This window comes from Rhinoraja longicauda, chromosome 13 (genome assembly GCF_053455715.1).
Source record: "Rhinoraja longicauda isolate Sanriku21f chromosome 13, sRhiLon1.1, whole genome shotgun sequence".
In the NCBI taxonomy this organism is placed as follows: domain Eukaryota; kingdom Metazoa; phylum Chordata; class Chondrichthyes; order Rajiformes; family Arhynchobatidae; genus Rhinoraja; species Rhinoraja longicauda.
Window position 1 is genome coordinate 21,303,932 of NC_135965.1, and position 18,386 is coordinate 21,322,317.

At 43.2% G+C, this 18,386-nt stretch overlaps 1 protein-coding gene across 3 annotated transcripts in view; it reads right to left on the reverse strand.

Annotated features, from left to right (window-relative positions):
• Positions 1–18,120, reverse strand: part of LOC144599526 (ski-like protein) — a 62,073-nt gene extending 43,953 nt beyond the window's left edge. For 2 of the 3 annotated variants that reach the window (XM_078410520.1, XM_078410519.1), the window contains exons 1-2: positions 17,291–18,120; positions 15,672–16,795 (exon numbers count right to left, since the gene is read on the reverse strand). In XM_078410520.1, the coding sequence (XP_078266646.1) occupies positions 15,672–16,790 (1,119 nt within the window). In that variant the 5' untranslated portion in view covers positions 16,791–16,795; positions 17,291–18,120. Of the gene's footprint in view, positions 1–15,671 lie in introns of all 3 variants that reach the window. The other variant, XM_078410521.1, reaches the window with a different exon arrangement.
• Between the last annotated feature and the right edge of the window lie 266 nt (positions 18,121–18,386).

Sequence of the window (18,386 nt, forward strand, 5' to 3'; positions counted from 1 at the left end):
TTTGCTTTCAGTGAAACAATATGCTATGATCAAATACAATTTGATTTTAAAAAGTATAGTTTATTTGAACACATCGATGACTTGACAATGTGAGGCACGCCAAGTTGGCACGGACGTTGTGAGCAAAAGGAAAGGGCCTGTTCCTGTGCTGTGCCGTTCTATGTTCTAACTATGGATTTTAACAACAAAAATGGCACATTAGATATAATGACACCAAAATTAACCCCATTCTTTTATTCCTCATTTCTTTCCTTCGTGTATTTACTCACCATTTACTTCAAAAATTCACTCCAGTCTACATCATCTGCTTTCATTCACAAAGCTTTCCATAGATCAAAACGTCAAGAGTTAAGACATTTCTCCTGGAGCCTCAATTGACTCTTCAAACGGACCTCATTTCATCATTTGCTTTTTACCAATCAGGCAAAATAATACCACCCAGGTAAAATAATGCCACTTTATATCTCCATTAAAATTATTCATATTAATTGAAAAGTTATCTTCTCTGAGAGTTCTCCACAGGATCATCTCAAGTTTCTCTTCAAATAAACTATTTAGTTCTCAATATCCCCCAGTGAATTATAGATGGTTGATTTACTTTAAATTATGTGTTTTCTACAAAGTAGACATCTCGTAGAAAAAAAAGGGTATATCAAAAATCTGATCAACCAGAACCTTATTCAACGATGGTGCAGTTTCAAAGTGTCTTATCGCCTATCCCTCTGGCCTTTGTCCAATCATCCACAAACCTTCACTTGTATCCACCTATCACTTGCCAGACTTTGTCCTATCCCCACCTCCTTTCTAGTTTTCTCCTCCCCTATCCCCCACCACAATCAGTCTGAAGAAGGGTCCCGACCCGAAACGTCACCTATCTATGTTCTCCGTGATGTTGCCTGACCCGCAGAGCTACTCCAGCATTTTGTGTCTTTTTTATAAACCAGCATCTGCAGTTCCTAGTGTCCCCATTATTTTTTTATGGTTCTGATAACAAGTTTGAATCAGTTTTATTTATTTTTGTAGACACAAAGTGTTGGAATAACTCAGCGGGTCAGGCTACATCTCTGGAGAAAAAGCTGGGTGACATTTCCGGTTGGGACCCTTCAGACTCAAGAAACATAAGAAATAGATGGCATCATCGACAATGTGTCTGAAAAAGGGCCCCGAGTCGAAATGTCACCAAAATGTCCCGACCCAAATGTCAATTCTCCAGAGATGCTGCTTGATCTGCTGAGTTACTCCAGCATTTTGTGTCTTTCTTTGATATAAACCAGCACCTGCAGTTCCTTGTTTCTACATATTATTTATTTTATATGTCAAATGAATGCTCTTCACAGAATGCTTTTACACGAGCACTGACATTTTAATGTCTCCCCAAACAAAATTTGTCACAGAAATTACGTATATTTCCATTACGCACCTTCTCACTTAATTTTTTTTCCACAAAGAATGATAAATTTTGGTTCAATCGGAAAAACCTGACTTTCAGACAACAACCATTTAGCCAGCGAGGCATTCACTGGAAAACACTGTGGTGACAGATGCAATGGAAAAAGTGATCAGGGGTTTTACAATAAGAGATGATTTTTGTAATTCATAAATATAGTTTACCGAAAGGAAATTAACAATTGATCATTAGTCCCTAACTCAAGAACAGAAATTAATTTCCTCAAAATCTCAGTGCCTTTAGGAGTACTTTTTGCTTGGTTAAAATGCGATGCACATTCAATGATGGACAAAAGGAAAATTTATAATTTCCCTATGAAAATAAAGCAGCAATTTATAGTTAAACCTATGTATGTCAACACCAAGGACTTAAAAACATAAGTGAAGAGAAAGAGTTAAAATGGTTTCTCTTGTGTAAAAAAGCCTTCCTCCACAATGCTACCCGTTCCTGATATGTGGCATTTTTTCACACTGTCCTCAAGCCCAACCAAACAACCAACACTCAATTCCAAACCCCACCCCGCACATTGCAGCTTTGGCAGGGGCCAAGGTCACATTCTCGGGAATTTTCAAACTCCAACTTCATCAACTCCATCTAATCTTTTAAGAGCTTCCATAAAATGTATTCTTGTAGCCAAACTGACTCCAAAGGCATTTCAAAAGCAGGACTTCTTAAAATGCATAAGATGTGTAGAAAGGAACGGCAGATGCTGGTTTACACCGAAGATAGACACACAAAGCTGGAGTAACTCAGTGGGTCAGGCAGCATCTCTGGAGAAAGGGAATAGGTGACGCTTCGGGTTGAGACTTTCTTCAGACTGAGAGTCAGAGGAGAAGGAAACAAGAGATTTTAAAAGGTGCATCGAAAAAATGAATGAAAGGTATGCAAAAGGATAAATCATATGTATCTTTTCTCCAAAGATGCTTCCTGACCTCCAGCTTTTTGTGTCTTCTTAAAATGCATCCTTAGCAACCACATACAATTTCTATTAACTTGAACACATTGGCACAAAAGAGTCAAGTCAAGTCAATTCTATTTGTATAGCACATTTAAAAACAACCCACGTTGACCAAAGTGCTGTACATCAGTTCAGGTACTAAGAACGAACATACAATGGCACACAAACATAACAGCACATACATAAACAGTTCACAGCCCCCCCTCAGAGGGCTTCAAATGCTAGGGTATAGAAATAGGTAGTAAAAAGAGGTGTCTACGATACTTTAAAGAAACCAATACTTTCCAAGGACTAAGACCCAAGTGGCTCTAAATGTTCAGCAGACTTTGTACAGCGCTGGGCCAAATAACCAGATTGATTCCATTTTTGATCCCTAGTATTGAACCGATTCTGCACATTTTATAGAGTCATACAGCGTGGAAGCAGGCTCTTCAGCCTATCTCAGCTGAGTTCCTCCCACTCGATGATTAGCATCTAGCAATCTTTGGTGGAAAGTACAGATACATCGTGAAAAGGAGATACAAGGAACTGCTGCTGCTGGAACCTTGAGCAAAACACATAGTGCTGAAGGATCAGGCAGCATCTGTGGAGGGAATAGAGACGACATTTCGAGACTGGTAATGCTTCTTCAGACAGATTATAGTTTCCTGTTCCCCACCCCCCAAATCCTTGTGCGTACCAATTCGTCCACTCCGCCATCCCTCTCTCCCCTCCACCCCATCTCCTTCACCTCCCTTCCTTCCTCTTCCTTTACATTTCACTCCTCCTCTCCTAATCCGACATTGAATTATTTCCTTTTCACTTCTACCCTTTTCACTTATCCCACCCATCTACCAATGAAACCTCCCTCACCTGTATCCACCTATCACTTTGTCAGGCTTTGTCCTACCCCCAATCTTTCTTTTCCAGCATTTCCCCCCTACTACAATCAGTCTGATGATTGGTCCCGACCCAAAACATAATTTTTCCATTCCCTCCTTAGATGCTGCCTGGCCGGCTGAGTTGCTCCAGCACTTTGTTTTTTACATTGCAAGAACAATACGAGGCTGAGCTGTACAGATCAACAAACTCAAATTGTTGGCTGGCAACTTGATTTTGGCACCAGATGGCACAGGATGCCTGTGGAAATTGAACATGAGTCAGTGCATTGAATGAGGACAGGATTTTTTTTTAAATGAAGATTTTGGTGGTTTGGGAGCATAATATCTCAAACTTCTTGATGAAAGCACATTCTTGAAGCACAAGCTTTCTAATGCAAGAACACGTCAGAGAAAGGGTCCACAGTTCTTCTGAATCTGGTAGCTAATCTTCCACCTCCGTGACATTTTCTTGCATCACGGGCACAGCTCTACTCATCATCAAAAGCATCTACATGAGGCGCTGCCTCATCTGTTAACAAAGTGGCATCTGTTATCAAAGATCTCCATCATCCGGGCTATGCCCTCTTCTCAGTGCTAATGTCGAGCAGGAGGTACACAGACCTGAAGTCCCACATCACCAGGTTCAGGAACAGCTACTTGCCAAATCATCAGGTTCAAGAAACAATTTGCACAACCCTAATCCAACCTCAACAATGGAATACTATGGATCCCCTCTTGCATTACCATGTTCTAACTGTGCTTTGCACGAATGTCTTGTCTTTTGCAGTCGTTTTTTTGTCCAACCTCGTCCAACCAGCCCGCATTTGGCCCATATGATCTTATAGAGGGGGGATCTTATAGCAACTTACAAAATTCTTAAGGCGTTGGACAGGCTAGATGCAGGAAGATTGTTCCCGATGTTGGGGAAGTCCAGAACAAGGGGTCACAGTTTAAGGACAAGGGGGAAGTCTTTTAGGACCGAGATGAGAAAGTTTTTTTTCACACAGAGAGTGGTGAATCTGTGGAATTCTCTGCCACAGAAGGTAGTTGAGGCCAGTTCATTGGCTATATTTAAGAGTGAGTTAGATGTGGCCCTTGTGGCTAAAGGGATCAGGGGGTATGGAGAGAAGGCAGGTACGGGATACTGAGTTGGATGATCAGCCATGATCATATTACTCCTGCGCCTATTTTCTATGTTTCTATATCCCACTAAACCTTAAAGGATGGTGCATCTGCATTTTTACCTCTCTCACTATTTGAAAGTTCTGTTTCTTCTCCTACACCAAAGTGGATGACATCACATTGTTCCACCTTTTATTCTAACTGCCATATTCTCAACAACTCAGTTAGCTTGAAGCCTCTTCACATCCTCCTCCCACCTAGTTTTGTGCCATTAACAAACTTGAAAGGGAAACTAAAGGCAAGGGTATTATTTCTTACTTAACATTTCCCATTTAATACAGATAACTATGTGCAGAGAGGAGTATTGTTTTAAGGTTTTTGTTTTTTTTAAAGCTTCCACATTCTCATCTGCTACATTTCACGATGTGCAACCTCCAACATAAGTGATAATATGAAGGAAAATCACAGGAATTTGGAGGCAGAAGTATGCAGCCCACTAAACCGGTTTTGCCATTTCCTGTTGGTACGAGATGTCATGCTTTCTCATCTGACTGATCTATATCTCAACTTTTTTCTCATGACTTAGTTCCTTACCTGAAAAAAATCTACAGGTATCGGTTTTGAAATTTTTATTTGACTTTGCCAGTATTAAGGCACGAATATCCCCTTTGTTCTACCCTGTGTGGAAAATATTCCCTGACATTAGAGTCATAATTTCGCAACTTAAAGCTACGTGACTGATCAAGTACTGGGTAATTCTTTAAAGCATTAAGAAGTTCGGACCAAATTTGCATTCTTTTACGTTGACATAATTGAGCAAGTTTGCTCGATTACTTTGTAATTTCTAAGTGTAAAGATATCAGAAGAGTAGATAAGGAATTCAGGTTGAGATGATTACTAGAATACAAAACTATTCCGTAATTTGATATGGTACAGTGTTATGCCCTAAGTTCCCACCTATAAAGATCCTATGGGATGAAAGTTTACAACATATACATCAATGTTCATTGAATACTAGACATTCCTTAATACAATTTAAAATAATACATAGATTACATTATTCGAAGACGAAATTAAATAGGATTTTTCCTAGTATCTCTCCTATTTGTGATAAATGTCAATTTCAAGAAGCTAATTTAACTCATATTTTCGTAACTTGTATAAAAATGCAAAACTTCTGGTTGGAGATTTTTAAAATAGTCTCTAAAGTTATTAATAAAAAATTAGATATGGATCCAAAATTAATTATATTAGGATTATCAGAACATACTACAAATTTTACAGCAAGTCAGGTACATTTTCTTGATTACAGTCTAATTAACTGCGAAAAAATTAATACTTAAATTTTGGAAAAAACCAATAACCCCCACAATTAAAATGTGGACTACGGAAATGACAGAGACCCTGCATTTGGAAAAAATAAGGTTTGCCTTAATCGACAAACCTGAGTTATTTTTAAAAATATGGTCTCCATTTATTGAATTTTTAGAAAAGTAAATGGGTTTGGCACAGGACTAAAATAAAAAATTTAAATTAAAAGTTGAAACTTGAGTTAGGGGTTGGATGTACAACTGTGGTTATTGTTTCCCGGATCTACTCCCTTTAATTTTTATTGTTAGATCCTTTTTTTTTTAACCCTCTTATTCTCTCTCCCCAAGTTTATAGTTTTTTTTTAAATTTTTACTTTCTCTCTTCAAAAATTTTAAAATTGAAGCTATGTAAGAACTTTGTAACAAATGTGTTTTTTTTATTTCTATTTGTACATATGCTTTTCAAAAATAAAAAATATAAAAAATAAAAAAATAAAGATCCTAAACATTAAAATATTTTTGATTGAGAACTAATTTTGACTTCTTAATCTAGTCATCACAAAGAAAATTTGAGAGACAGCAAGGAAGATCTACCCCGTGATGCACTTGCATTCCTGTGGTTTCCAATAGCAATGCTTTCTCATCCAAGGAGAGTATAGCACAATGGTTTAGAGTTGCAGCATGGAAACCGGCCCTTTGGCCCACTGAATACATGCCGAACACCGATAACGTGTTCACATTGTTAACCCACTTTGGCATCCACTCACCCACACAATTTTACAGAGGTCAAATCAGCTACCAACTCGCACATCTTTGGGATGTAGGAGGAAACAAGAGGAAACCCATGCGGCCACAGGGAAAACGGTCAACACCAAACAGTACCCGATGTCAGGATCGAACCGAGGTCTCTGGCACTGTGAGGCAGTGACTCTACCTGCTGCGCCAGTGTGCCGCCCTTTGAGGGACACATAAAGATTAAAAAATTATAAATGTTTAATTTACTAGATTTAGGTTTATTATTGTCACGAGTACAAAGAAACAGAGAAAAGCATATTTTTTTTGCATGCTATACAAACAGACCAGATTTATCATACAGAAATATAATCGTCAAACTGCAGAACGATAAATAGAGCAAAAAGGAAGGTACAGAGTGCAGAATATAGTTCTCAGCATTGTAGTGCACAGCATTGTAGTGCAACAGTTCCATAGGCAAAGTCCAATGTCCGCAATGGGGTAGAGGTGAATTGGACAGTACCCTTAGCCTGATAAGAGGGGAAGAAGCTGTTTGTGTGTCTGATGGTGCACTTTATCAAGATTCTGTACCTTCTGCCGATGGGAGCGGGAAGGAGAAATGACCGGGGTAGGACAAGTCTTTGACTATGTTCGCTACTTTTCCAAAGGAGAGTGTAGTGTAGATGGAGTAAATGGCGGGAAGTCTCATCTGTGTGATGGATTGGGCTACATCTGCAATTCTCTAACTTCTTGCAGTCTTGGGCAGAGCTGTTCCCAAGCCAAGCTGTGCTAAATGGAGCCAGGCTGAAAAATATTTCAAGCTGCCTTTTCTTGTAAATATAAACAGTGTGGTCTTCTGTACACACGTTGTAGATTTGCAAATGAAGTCTGGCTTATGGCATCAGAGCCGCCATACAATTTTACGAGCTCGTGATCTGCTCTGTTCCATCGCTGCATGACAAATTGCAAAAGTTAAGCAAATCATACCATTGTATGACACACTGATATGTGCAGAATTAGCCAGTCACCTCCTTCACACTGAGTGTGATAAGGGATAACAACAGGGGTTCAAACTGCTATAAATTTTGAACAGCTTCCCCCAGGATATAATTAGCATTCTCCTCAGGAAAGTATTTCGATTTCTCTATGATTTCCTTCTTTAAATTGAAATATCCTCCCTCAGAAGACTGATCAAAGGAAGAGGATGGTAAATCGCAGTCACTGGTGAGAAGCTGCAGTACGTGACAAGATGCCATTATGTAAGCATTTTTATCATTGTGTCTGCAGCAATCTTAAATCATGCCTGGTACCCAAATGGGACAATTTCAAGAGAACTAATGCAGCATTATGAATATTACGTAAGAAAGGGGATCAATTATATCATTATATTTTAAAATAAAATTAAACAATTTGAATTTTATTGTGGTGAAATAATTTTTAATTAAAACGAAAGCTTTAGACTTTAGAGGTACAGCACCCGCACCCGTGCCGACCAGCAATCGCCCCGTACACCAACACTATCCTACACACGAGGGACAATTTACAGAAGCCAATTAATCTACAAACTCGTACGTCTTTGGAGTGGAGGAAACCGGAGCACCCAGAGAAAACCCACGCGGTCACAGGAAAACATACAAACTCCATACAATAGTCAATAGACAGACGACACCCATTAGTCAGGATCAAACTCGAGTCCCTGGTGTTGTTAGGCAGCGACTGTACTGCTGCGCCACTGTGCCACCCTTATGAGCTGTTATGAGCAAAGCTTAAATTATGTTATCACATATAATTCCTGAAGTGCTCGTCACTCACACGACTGACAATATTTTCTCAATCACACAGGACACATCCAGGGGGAGAGCAAGTGCTAACACAAATTCTGTTGTGCTGCAGCAAGTAAGAATTTCATTGTTCTATCTGGGACACATAACAATAAAACACTCTTGACAATGCTCGTTTGAGAGCTGGAAATACCAATGATGTCAGCAAAGCTAGAATCTCTGAGGCAGGATGGAGCGAGCGTATTTCAGGTAGGTAGTGTTGAGTCATTCCTTCTCACTTATTTCCACACACAAAAAAAATTGTGGTTGTCACAGACATAACCACTGGTTACACATCAGGCCCACAGAGATTACTTACTGACAATTGGGCTTCCTGCTCTTTTTTTTTGCACTGTCAACCACAAGAACATTTTTACACCTTTACAGCACAGATTAAAAAATTACAGTCTCTTCAGTTTCTCAGGGGTGATGGGACCACAGAACCTCCCCATTGATCTTAAGAAGTCTTGGTACAATAAAAGCTCATGACCTGAAAAGTTAAGTGGCGACGCAAGGAACAGCAGGTATACCGAAAAAAGACACAAAGTGTTGGAGAAGTCAACGAGACAGGCAGTATCTCTGGAGAACATGGATAGTGACGTAGACATAAAAATGCTGGGGTAACTCAGCGGGACAGGCAGCAAGTCTGGAGAGAATGAATGGGTGACGTTTTGGGTCGTGGCCCTTCCTCATTGAGTGTCTACCTTCGATTTAAACCAGCATCTGCAGTTCTTTCCTACACATGGATGGTGACGTTTCGGGTTGGGACCCTGTTCTTTCTCTGTAATTGCTGCCTATTTCCAGCATATCACTCCTCTTCTCTACTTATCGATCACCATTTTGTCTCCTTTTCATCTCTATCCTTTGCCAATCCATCTGCAAATCAAGACCCCCTCACCTGTATCGACCTATCACTGTCCAAGCCTTGCTCTACCCACATCTCTTTCCCAGCTTTCTTCCCCCTACTACAATGTCCAAAATAGGGTCCCGACCCAAAACATTGTCTATCCATGTCCTCCAAAGATATTTCTTGACTCCAGCACTTTGTGTTTATCTGGCACATAATCCACATTGTGTGACTAAAGGTTCCAGCATCTGCAGTTGCATGTCATAGAGTCATAGAATGATACAGTGTGGAAACGGGCCTTTCGTCCCAACTTGCCCACACCGGCCAACATGTCCCAGCTACACTAGTCCCACCTGCCCGCATTTGGTCCATATCCCTCCAAACCTGTCCTATCCATGTACCTATCTTACTATTTCTTAAATGGGTCACCAACATTATCATCTTTATTTAAAACTGGACCAAGTGGACCCGTTGGGCCCAACCCTCTCCTGCATTGGTGCAGCGCCCTCTCCTCCCCCACTCCCCTCTCTCCATCCCCTCCCCTTCCCCTCCTCTTCTTCCCTCCTTCCCCCTCCCCCCCCCCCCCCCCCCCTCTCCCTCTCCCTCTCCTCCCCCCTCCCACCACCACATAATGTGAATGGGGGATCGATGATCAGCGTGGACTCAGTGGGCCAAAGGGTTTGTTTCCATTCTGTACCTCTAAATCTAACTTATGGTACAACTGATAATTCCATTCACACCCAAGTTTTAAAAATGGCACGTGATTTACCCGAAAACACAATTATCTTGCGAGCGGTCAAACTCTTTTGGATTTACATTGATCAGAATGGACGGTGAACCAAAGGATTTGTTTACATGCTGTATCTCTAAACTAATGCTATGACATACTGTTAGAGTCTCTGCGTCCACAGACACTGCAGGCAAAACATTCTAAACTCCAATCACTCACTGGATGCAAAAATATTCTTCCTCAGATCCCATCTAAAACTCTTACTTGTGCTGCCATTGTCCTGGTGACAACACAAGTACTCTAATCTTATGCCCTCTAATTTTGGTCACTCTACTATGGGATTGGCATCAGAATAATGAGGAAACTTTTGCAAGCCTAGAAAAATCAAGACAACACACCATGCACTGTTGCACACATACACTGTTTCTAGCTTTGTATTAGCAATGCATCAATAAATCACATAACTGTTTTTGCAGAATACCAAACCTTAACAGAATTGTCCATTATAAATCAAAACAGACTTCAAAATAGAAAGCCTACGCAGCAAAATTAGTACAGTTAATAGATATGTCCGAAGATAGACATGAAATGCTGGTGTAACTCAGCGGGTCAGGCAACATCTCTGGAGGTAAATAAGTGACGTCGTGGGTCAAAGCCCTCTATAGACTCTAAACCTTTCCTAACCACACACCTGTTGTCCATGTGTCTTTGAAATATTGTTATTCTACCTGCCTCAACTACCTCCGCTGGCAGCTCATTCCCTACAGCCATCTGGCTATTAAACACTACAGCCCCCAAATTGGCCCTGAACTACATAGGCTTTGGGGCACTGCGTGTGCGTGTGTTCATTGTTCCGTCTGGGAAATAGGACACTAAAACACTCCTGACTCTTGTACCTACCACCCTCTGAGTGAAAAAGTTTCAGCTCGGGATCCTATTAAATGGATATGTCCACTAAGTAAGAGGTTACTAAATGGCCAAATTAAATTTTCTACTTCCCTGTTGTAAATATAGGCAAAGCCAATATAATTAAAAGCCGCCAAGCTTCTGTCTGGAAAAAAACCTGAATGATTCAGTCCATCACATTGAGAGGGCTCCAGCGGGACACAGCTGAAAGCAACGTAACATGTATTATGCTAGGAGCATTATCACAGTTCAGAGCTTTATGTTAGTCATCTCATACTAATAATAGCCCACTGCTAAACAGTTCTAGCCTACAGACCAGAGACAATTTTGAAATGTCCTAAAGTGTGAACATGTTCAAATTTCATGACCAAATACTTAGAAATCTAAATACGTTCACATCTTAATAAATTTCAAGTAAATTAAAACTGTTAAGTTCAATCAATTCTCAGAAAATTACAGTTTCCAACATAAAGCGAGAGGTAAGATGGGAAAGATTTACTAGGAACCCGCATTGAAACCTTTTCATTCAGAGGGTCGTAAGGTCATAAGTGATAGGAGTAGAATTTGGCCATTCGGCCCATCAAGTCTACTCCGCCATTTAATCGTGGCTGGTCTATCTCTCCCTCCTAACCCCATTATCCTGCATTCTCCCCATAACCTTAGACACCTGTACTAATCAAAAATCTATCTATCTCTGCCTTAAAAATATCCACTGACTGGGCCTCTACAGCCTTCTGTGGCAAAGAATTCCAGATTCACCACCCTCTGACTAAAGAAATTCCTCCTCATCTCCTTCCTAAAAGAACGTCCTTTCATTCTGAGGCTGACTTCTAGTCCTAGACTCTCCCACCAGTGGAAACATCCTCTCCACATCCACTCTGTCCAAGCCTTTCACTATTCTGTATGTTTCAATGAGGTCCCCCTTCATTCTTCTAAACTCCAGCGAGTACAGGCCCAGGGCCGTCAAATGCTCATCAAATGTTAACCTACTCATTCCTGGGATCATTCTTGTAAACCTCCTCTGGACCCTCTCCAGAGCCAGCACATCCTTCCTCAGATATGGTGCCCAAAATTGCTCATGATATTCCAAATGCAGCCTTACCAGCACCTTATAGTGCCTCAGCATTACATCCGTGGTTTTAACATCCATTAAGTTTCATTTCTTTACAACCGGTACTACCGGTGGTGGGTACATGGAATGAGGTGGCCAAAGGAGGTAGTTGAGGCAGGTAGTATAACAACATTTCAAAAACACTTAGACAGGTGCTTGGATTGGAAAGGTTTAGAGGGATATGGGCCAAATACAGGCAAATGCTAGCTGATATGGGGCATCTTAGTCGGCATGGAAGAGTTGGGCTGAAGGGCCAGTTTCTGTGCTTTATGATTCTATGACTGTAAAAGCTACAACAAAAAAACTGACAATACATCTTTATGATTTTTTGTCTTTAATTACGAGCTCACGAATAATTTGTTTTGTAGTCAAGTTGTAGACATGCAATAATGCTAATGATGAAGTAGTGTACAACACTTGCACTTCAATGCTTCAAGAATAAACAGCAGGTGAAGAAGCACTGTGTACCATTTCTTTAACAGAAGAAAGATATATATTTTGAGGGGCTGCAATAAAGATTCAGTAGATTGATTGCTAAGATGAGCAGACTCTCCTTCAAGAGAAACAACATTAAACAGGGGCGGCACAGTGATGCAGTGGTAAAGTTGCTGCCTCACAACAACAGAGATCCGGGTCCCATCCTGACTACAGGTACTGTCTGTACGGAGTTTGTACATTCTCCCCATGTAGATTTTCTCTGGGGCCTCCGGTTTCCTCCCACACTCCAAAGACGTATAGGTTTGTAGGTGAATTGGCTTTGGTAAATAATAAATAGCCCCTAGTGGATAGGATAGTACATGTGTATGGGGTGATCGCTGGTCGGTGCGGACTTGGTGGGCCGAAGGGCTAGTTTCCGCACTGTATCTCTAAAGTAAAAGTAAACATTGAAATAAGCCTATGCATTCAAAGTACTGTAGTTTATTCAAATTCAAAAGCAGTGCCCACTGTTCGAAAGCTTTAAGAGAACTTAGCATGGAGGCAGCCTGCTAATCCATTTCCCCGAGCTGAGAAGTCTATAATTACAGATTACAACCTTAGAATAAGTAGTTGGCTATTTGAAACTGAGATGGTTAGAAACGTCTTCATCCAGATAAGGAATAAAAGAATGTACTGCTGCAATTGGATAAAGCAGAGTGCAAGCTGGCCTACGTAGAGCAAAAAACAAATACTAGCAAGGACCATCTTGAATACAAGCTGTACACATTGTCTCCAAGTAATTATATATATTCAGGGTATCAGTCGATTGGTTGAATACCTGGTACAGTAAAACATGTTTCCCTCATAGAGTTTTCCTTTATTTGGCAAAAGTCAATAGTTTTCCACAAACACACAATAAAAGATGAATCCAAGAAAAACACAGTTATATCTATAAAATGCACACAAAAATAAAATCACCTCACAACCTGAAATCATGACTTTTGTGGACCATAAGTTGGATGACTCGTACATTAGAAAAATGAAACTGTGTGTCCAATGATGTTTCTAAACTTCATTCACGCCAAGAAGAATAGCTTCGTGTAAATTTGTAGCTGTAAATTATTCCATTGGATTCAAGATGTATTATTTACCAAATATAGTATAGCGTTCAGTCAATCACACCTAAGCACAGCTACCTCACTCAATAAAATACTTCATTTCTACAGCGCCTTTAATACATCCCAAATTTTACTAGGTCCATCTATATACTAAAACCCTTGTTTGTTTGTTCCTGAACTATAGCCAAAACGGTACACGATAGCGCGCCAATTTTAGGTCCACCTTACTCACTGTCGTCCCTTTGATGATAATGGAATAGGTTTCATTGAAATCGGTGTTATATTTTTAAAGGTATTCACATTTTAAAGTTTAAATCTATCTCCTGGGGAGGGAGGGGGATAAGAGGAGTTGAGGGGGATGAAGTGGGGGAGGAGAAAGGGGGGGAGGAGAAGGGGGAGGAGAAGGGGGGAGGAGAAGGGGGAGGAGGAGAAGGGGAGGAGGAGAAGGGGAGGAGAAGAAGGGGAGGAGAAGAAGGGGAGGAGAAGAAGGGGACGATAAAAAGGGGACGATAAAAAGGGGAGGGAGCTGGGGGGGAAGAGAGGGGGGGAAGGGGGAGAGGGGGTCGAGAGGGGGTCGAGAGGGTAGCGGGTAGGCTGGATCACCAGTTGCTGGAAAATTGGTGGTGGACCTGTATTAACCGATCTGATCTGATCCCTCTGGCACAGTGAGGCAGCGGCTCTACCAACTGCACATCCCTTCATAGGTGTTGGAATGGATTTGCATTGATACAGTGCCTTTCACAGTCTCCTATAACCCTGAAGCAATGAGGTACTGTTAGATAGACATAAAACGCTGAAGTAGCAGCGGGTCAGGCAGCATCTCTGGAGAAAAGGAATAGGTGACATTTCGGGTTGAAACCCTTCTTCAGACTGAGAGTCAGGGGGTGGGAAATAAGAGGTACGTGGAAAGGTTCAGAACAAATCAGAGCTGGCACCACGATGGCCAAGGAAAGGTGGACCCCTCAGTGGTCTATTGTTGGCAGTGGAGGAGGTGATAACGAAGGGATATATGGATGCGAACAGTGGAATTAGCAGGACAACTACAGTGGGGGAGGAGCGGAGAGAGAGGGAATGCAGGGGTTACAAAAAATTGGAGAAATCAATTTTCAAGCTGCCCAGGCGAAATATGAGGTGCTGTTCTTCCAATTTGCGTGTGTCCCCACTCCGACAGTAGAGGAGGTTCAAGACAGAAAGGTCAGTGTGGGAATGAGAAGGGGAGTGGTTACATTTGGAAAATGGAGATACAATGCAGCGCTTTAAAAGGATTCAAATGATAGCATGGCTACATAAACACCTTTAGATTGATTATTGAACAATAAAAATTGATGAGAATATACTCAAGTTATTTATACACAGTGTCTGATAGACAGTCAGTAGTACACATACTCCCTTAGCCACAGTGTTTCAGGACCCATCCATAACAAAAGCAACAAAAATCTATGTTAATACTCCACTGCAGTAGAGTGTGCAGCAAGCAAGGAAATGTTACACCAAAGCCCTGTTTGCTCACACAAGTGAACATAAATAATCCCCGGCCACTGTGTAGCAGATCAATGCTCAGCCATTGGTCTCGTCATTAAAACACATATTTAACTCATTGTCATACTGCTGATTGTATAAGTTATTGACCTTAAATCAGCTGCCACATTTTCATTATCAGACCAGTGATCACAATTCAGAAATATTTCAGACACAACAGTGTTTGAGAACATTAAGGGCATCACATAAATAACATTCAATGTAACTCAGCAGGTCAGGCAGCATTTGGGGATAGAATGGACAGGCGATGTTTCAGGTCGGAATTCTTCTTCAAACTGGAAGATCCCGACCAGAAACATCGCCTAACAATTCCCTCCACAGATGCTGCCCCACTGAGTTAGTTTAGTTCAATTTAGAGATACACGCCGTTCGGTCCACCGAGTCCACGCCGACCATTGATCACCCATTCACTCTTGTGCGATGTTATCCCACTTTCTCATCCACTCCCTACAGACTCGGGGTAATTTACAGGGGCCAATTAACCTACAAACTCGCATGTCTTTTGCAATATGAGAGGAAACCGAAGCACCCGGAGGAAACCCACACAGTCACAGGGACAACATGTACACTCCAAACAGACAGCACCCGAGGTTAGGATCGAACCCGGGTCTGAGGCAGTGGCACTACCATCTGCGCCGCTGTGCCACCTGGCTCCAGCACTTCGTATTTCAATTAGGATTGCAGCATCTGCAGTTCCTTTCTGTCAACATAAACAAATCTTTTCAAATCACCCAAATTAAAATTTCAAACCTACCTTTGGAAGGGACCTTTTTCGCTGGTTGCTGAAATTGAAACGCTCTTTCATTTCTTCAAGATATTGTTTTAAAAATGTTTCCTCAGAGGTCTCTGCGTATCTACGGCTCAACTGCATATAGCATCGCCATTTGGCCGAATCAAAGCCCCAGTGGCAGGTTCTCTTGTCTGGCAACCTGTGAGAATGGAGCACAAACGTCTGGGGAGAAAACATCATGTGGCAGTCTAGACACTGGATGCAGGCAGCGTCGGGGTGGTTGTAAAACTGTGGCACGTATAAACCTTGGCATTTCCCAAGACACCAGTGCTCCACTTCAAAGCTGGAATCACCATACTGTAACTGGGAAAGGCATGCTTTGCCAGAGAGTCTGTTGGCATCAGGGGGTAGGATACCAGGGTGAACCAGAGCATTGGACAACCTTTGAGCGTCAGTCTGGGTTATAAGTCCGCATGACGGGGCGTTAAAAGGCAAGATACCCAGCACCTTGAGAATCTGTAGTTGTTCTGCCGTACACCTTGAGCAATAAATGTACAATTCATCACAGACGGCATTGATCTGTTGCAGAGAGAAATCTCGAAGCACTGAATTTAAGACCTGGGGCAGACATAACCTCTTCTCTCCGCCGACCATGAAGCACGAAATGGTCTCTCTCTCCAGTAAGGTGTGCGTGAGTTCAGTCGAGCTGTCCGAGGGTATAAGCAGCGGGCCAGCCAGTGCAGGAGGCGACCGCATGGGCATAAGCACTCCTGGGGACATGCATTCTTGGGAACAACGGGCTGAAAATGCCGCTGGCCCTCCGAGGGAGCTCTGACTGCTCAGATGGAACTGTGCCAAGGTGTGCTTCAGAGCTGGGTTAAGATCCAGCGGACGTACTCCTGACAGTAAGCAGGCTTTGGACATGATCGCATCAGCACACGCCGCCGCCTCCTCCACTCCCAGGGCTTGCCCACATTCCTGCTTCACCCCGTGGACTCTGGAAACGTTTGTAATCCATCCATCCAAATCTTTTCCTGCATTGCTCCTCTCACCCACTGGATCACAAAAGGGTTCTTTTTTCACCATGACTTCGCCCAAGGTTATTCCATCCATCATTCTCAAAGCTCCTCGTACACTTGCCATCGCTCCTGGGGAAACAGCCAAACAATGTGCTTTTTAGATTCCACTACACAATATTAATAAGTGGCTCGTTCCTGTAAAAAATCAGCAGCAGTCTTGTGTGTGTGTGTTACCAAACTGTAGTCACACATCGTTGACAAAGACTAGCAGGGTTGCAAGCTATAGTCTCGATGTTATTTTGGTCGATGGATCAGATTTGAATGCCTTCACGTCGAAATATGTTCCTTGCATTAATCCAATCGCACTGAACTTGTACAAAGACCACACACACACACATATATACACACACAAACACGATCTGCTCAGCAGGTGGCGAAACAACCTGTCCTTATATTAAATTTCTCAGCACTGATTTTGATCCTGGGCCAGGTGGAGGGGGAAACACTCCTTCAAACCAGAAAGCATTTGGATCCAAGTCACTATTTCACGTGGGATGTGCCTGATCGCATGCCAAAAAGTCCCACTGCTGAATTTAAATGATCTTCCTCCTTTCCGCGACTTACTTTTATAACATTTTGATCCAGTCCGGCTCTGGGTCACTGAAGGCTGGCAGGCAGCTCCTCTGACTGACGTGGAGGATGAGCAGCAGGAGCGAGGGGCTGCTTCTTCCTTCACGATGGAATAGGGAGAAGGTTGGGATGGGGAGGGGTGGGGGAGTCTGGTAATGAGGGGAGGGCAGAGGTGGTAGGGCTGAAAGTGTGGAGGTGGGGAGAGCGGGTGAGGGTTGGTTAGGTGGGGATAGGGAGGAGGTGGTGGTGGGGAGAAGTGGAATAAGGGATAGCTGGAGGTATGGAGGGAGCAGAGGTCAGGAGGAGAGAAATGGGGTGGGGGGGATGGGCTGATGGAGTGCTGGTGGCTGGGGTAGAGGGAATGGGTGGATAGGTGAGGGCGGGATGAGAGGGGTGGGGTTAGGTGAGGGTGGGAGTGGGGAGGAGGAGGGAGATGGGTGGGGTTGGGGAAAGAGTGAAGGTGGGGGTGAGGAGAGGTGGGGATGAAGGTGTGGGGCTGTAGGGCGAAGGGATAGATGGGTTGAGGGAAGGGATAGATGGGTGCGGGTGAGGGTGGGTAGGGGGAGGGTAAAGGCAAAGATGGGGGCGAGGCCCGGTGTGAAAGATGCGGTGTCCGGTGAGGTGGGGGTGTGAGAGGTGGGAAGGGTGAGAGTGAGGTGGGGTGAGGGATCGGGACAGATAGGTGGAGATGAGGCGAGGGTGAGGTGGGGTTGAGGGGGTTGGGGTGAGGGTGGAGAGATGTATGAGGGTGTGAGGTGCGGGGAGGGTGAGGGTGTGAGGTGCGGGGGGGGGAGGGTGTGAGGTGCGGGGGGGGGAGGGGTGAGGGTGTGAGGTGCGGGGGGAGGGGGTGAGGGTGGAGAGATGTATGAGGGTGTGAGGTGCGGGGAGGGTGAGGGTGTGAGGTGCGGGGGGGTGAGGTGCGGGGGGGGGAGGGTGTGAGGTGCGGGGGGGGGGGAGGGTGTGAGGTGCGGGGGGGAGGGGTGAGGGTGGAGAGATGTATGAGGGTGTGAGGTGCGGGGAGGGTGAGGGTGTGAGGTGCGGGGGGGTGAGGTGCGGGGGGGGGAGGGTGTGAGGTGCGGGGGGGGGGGAG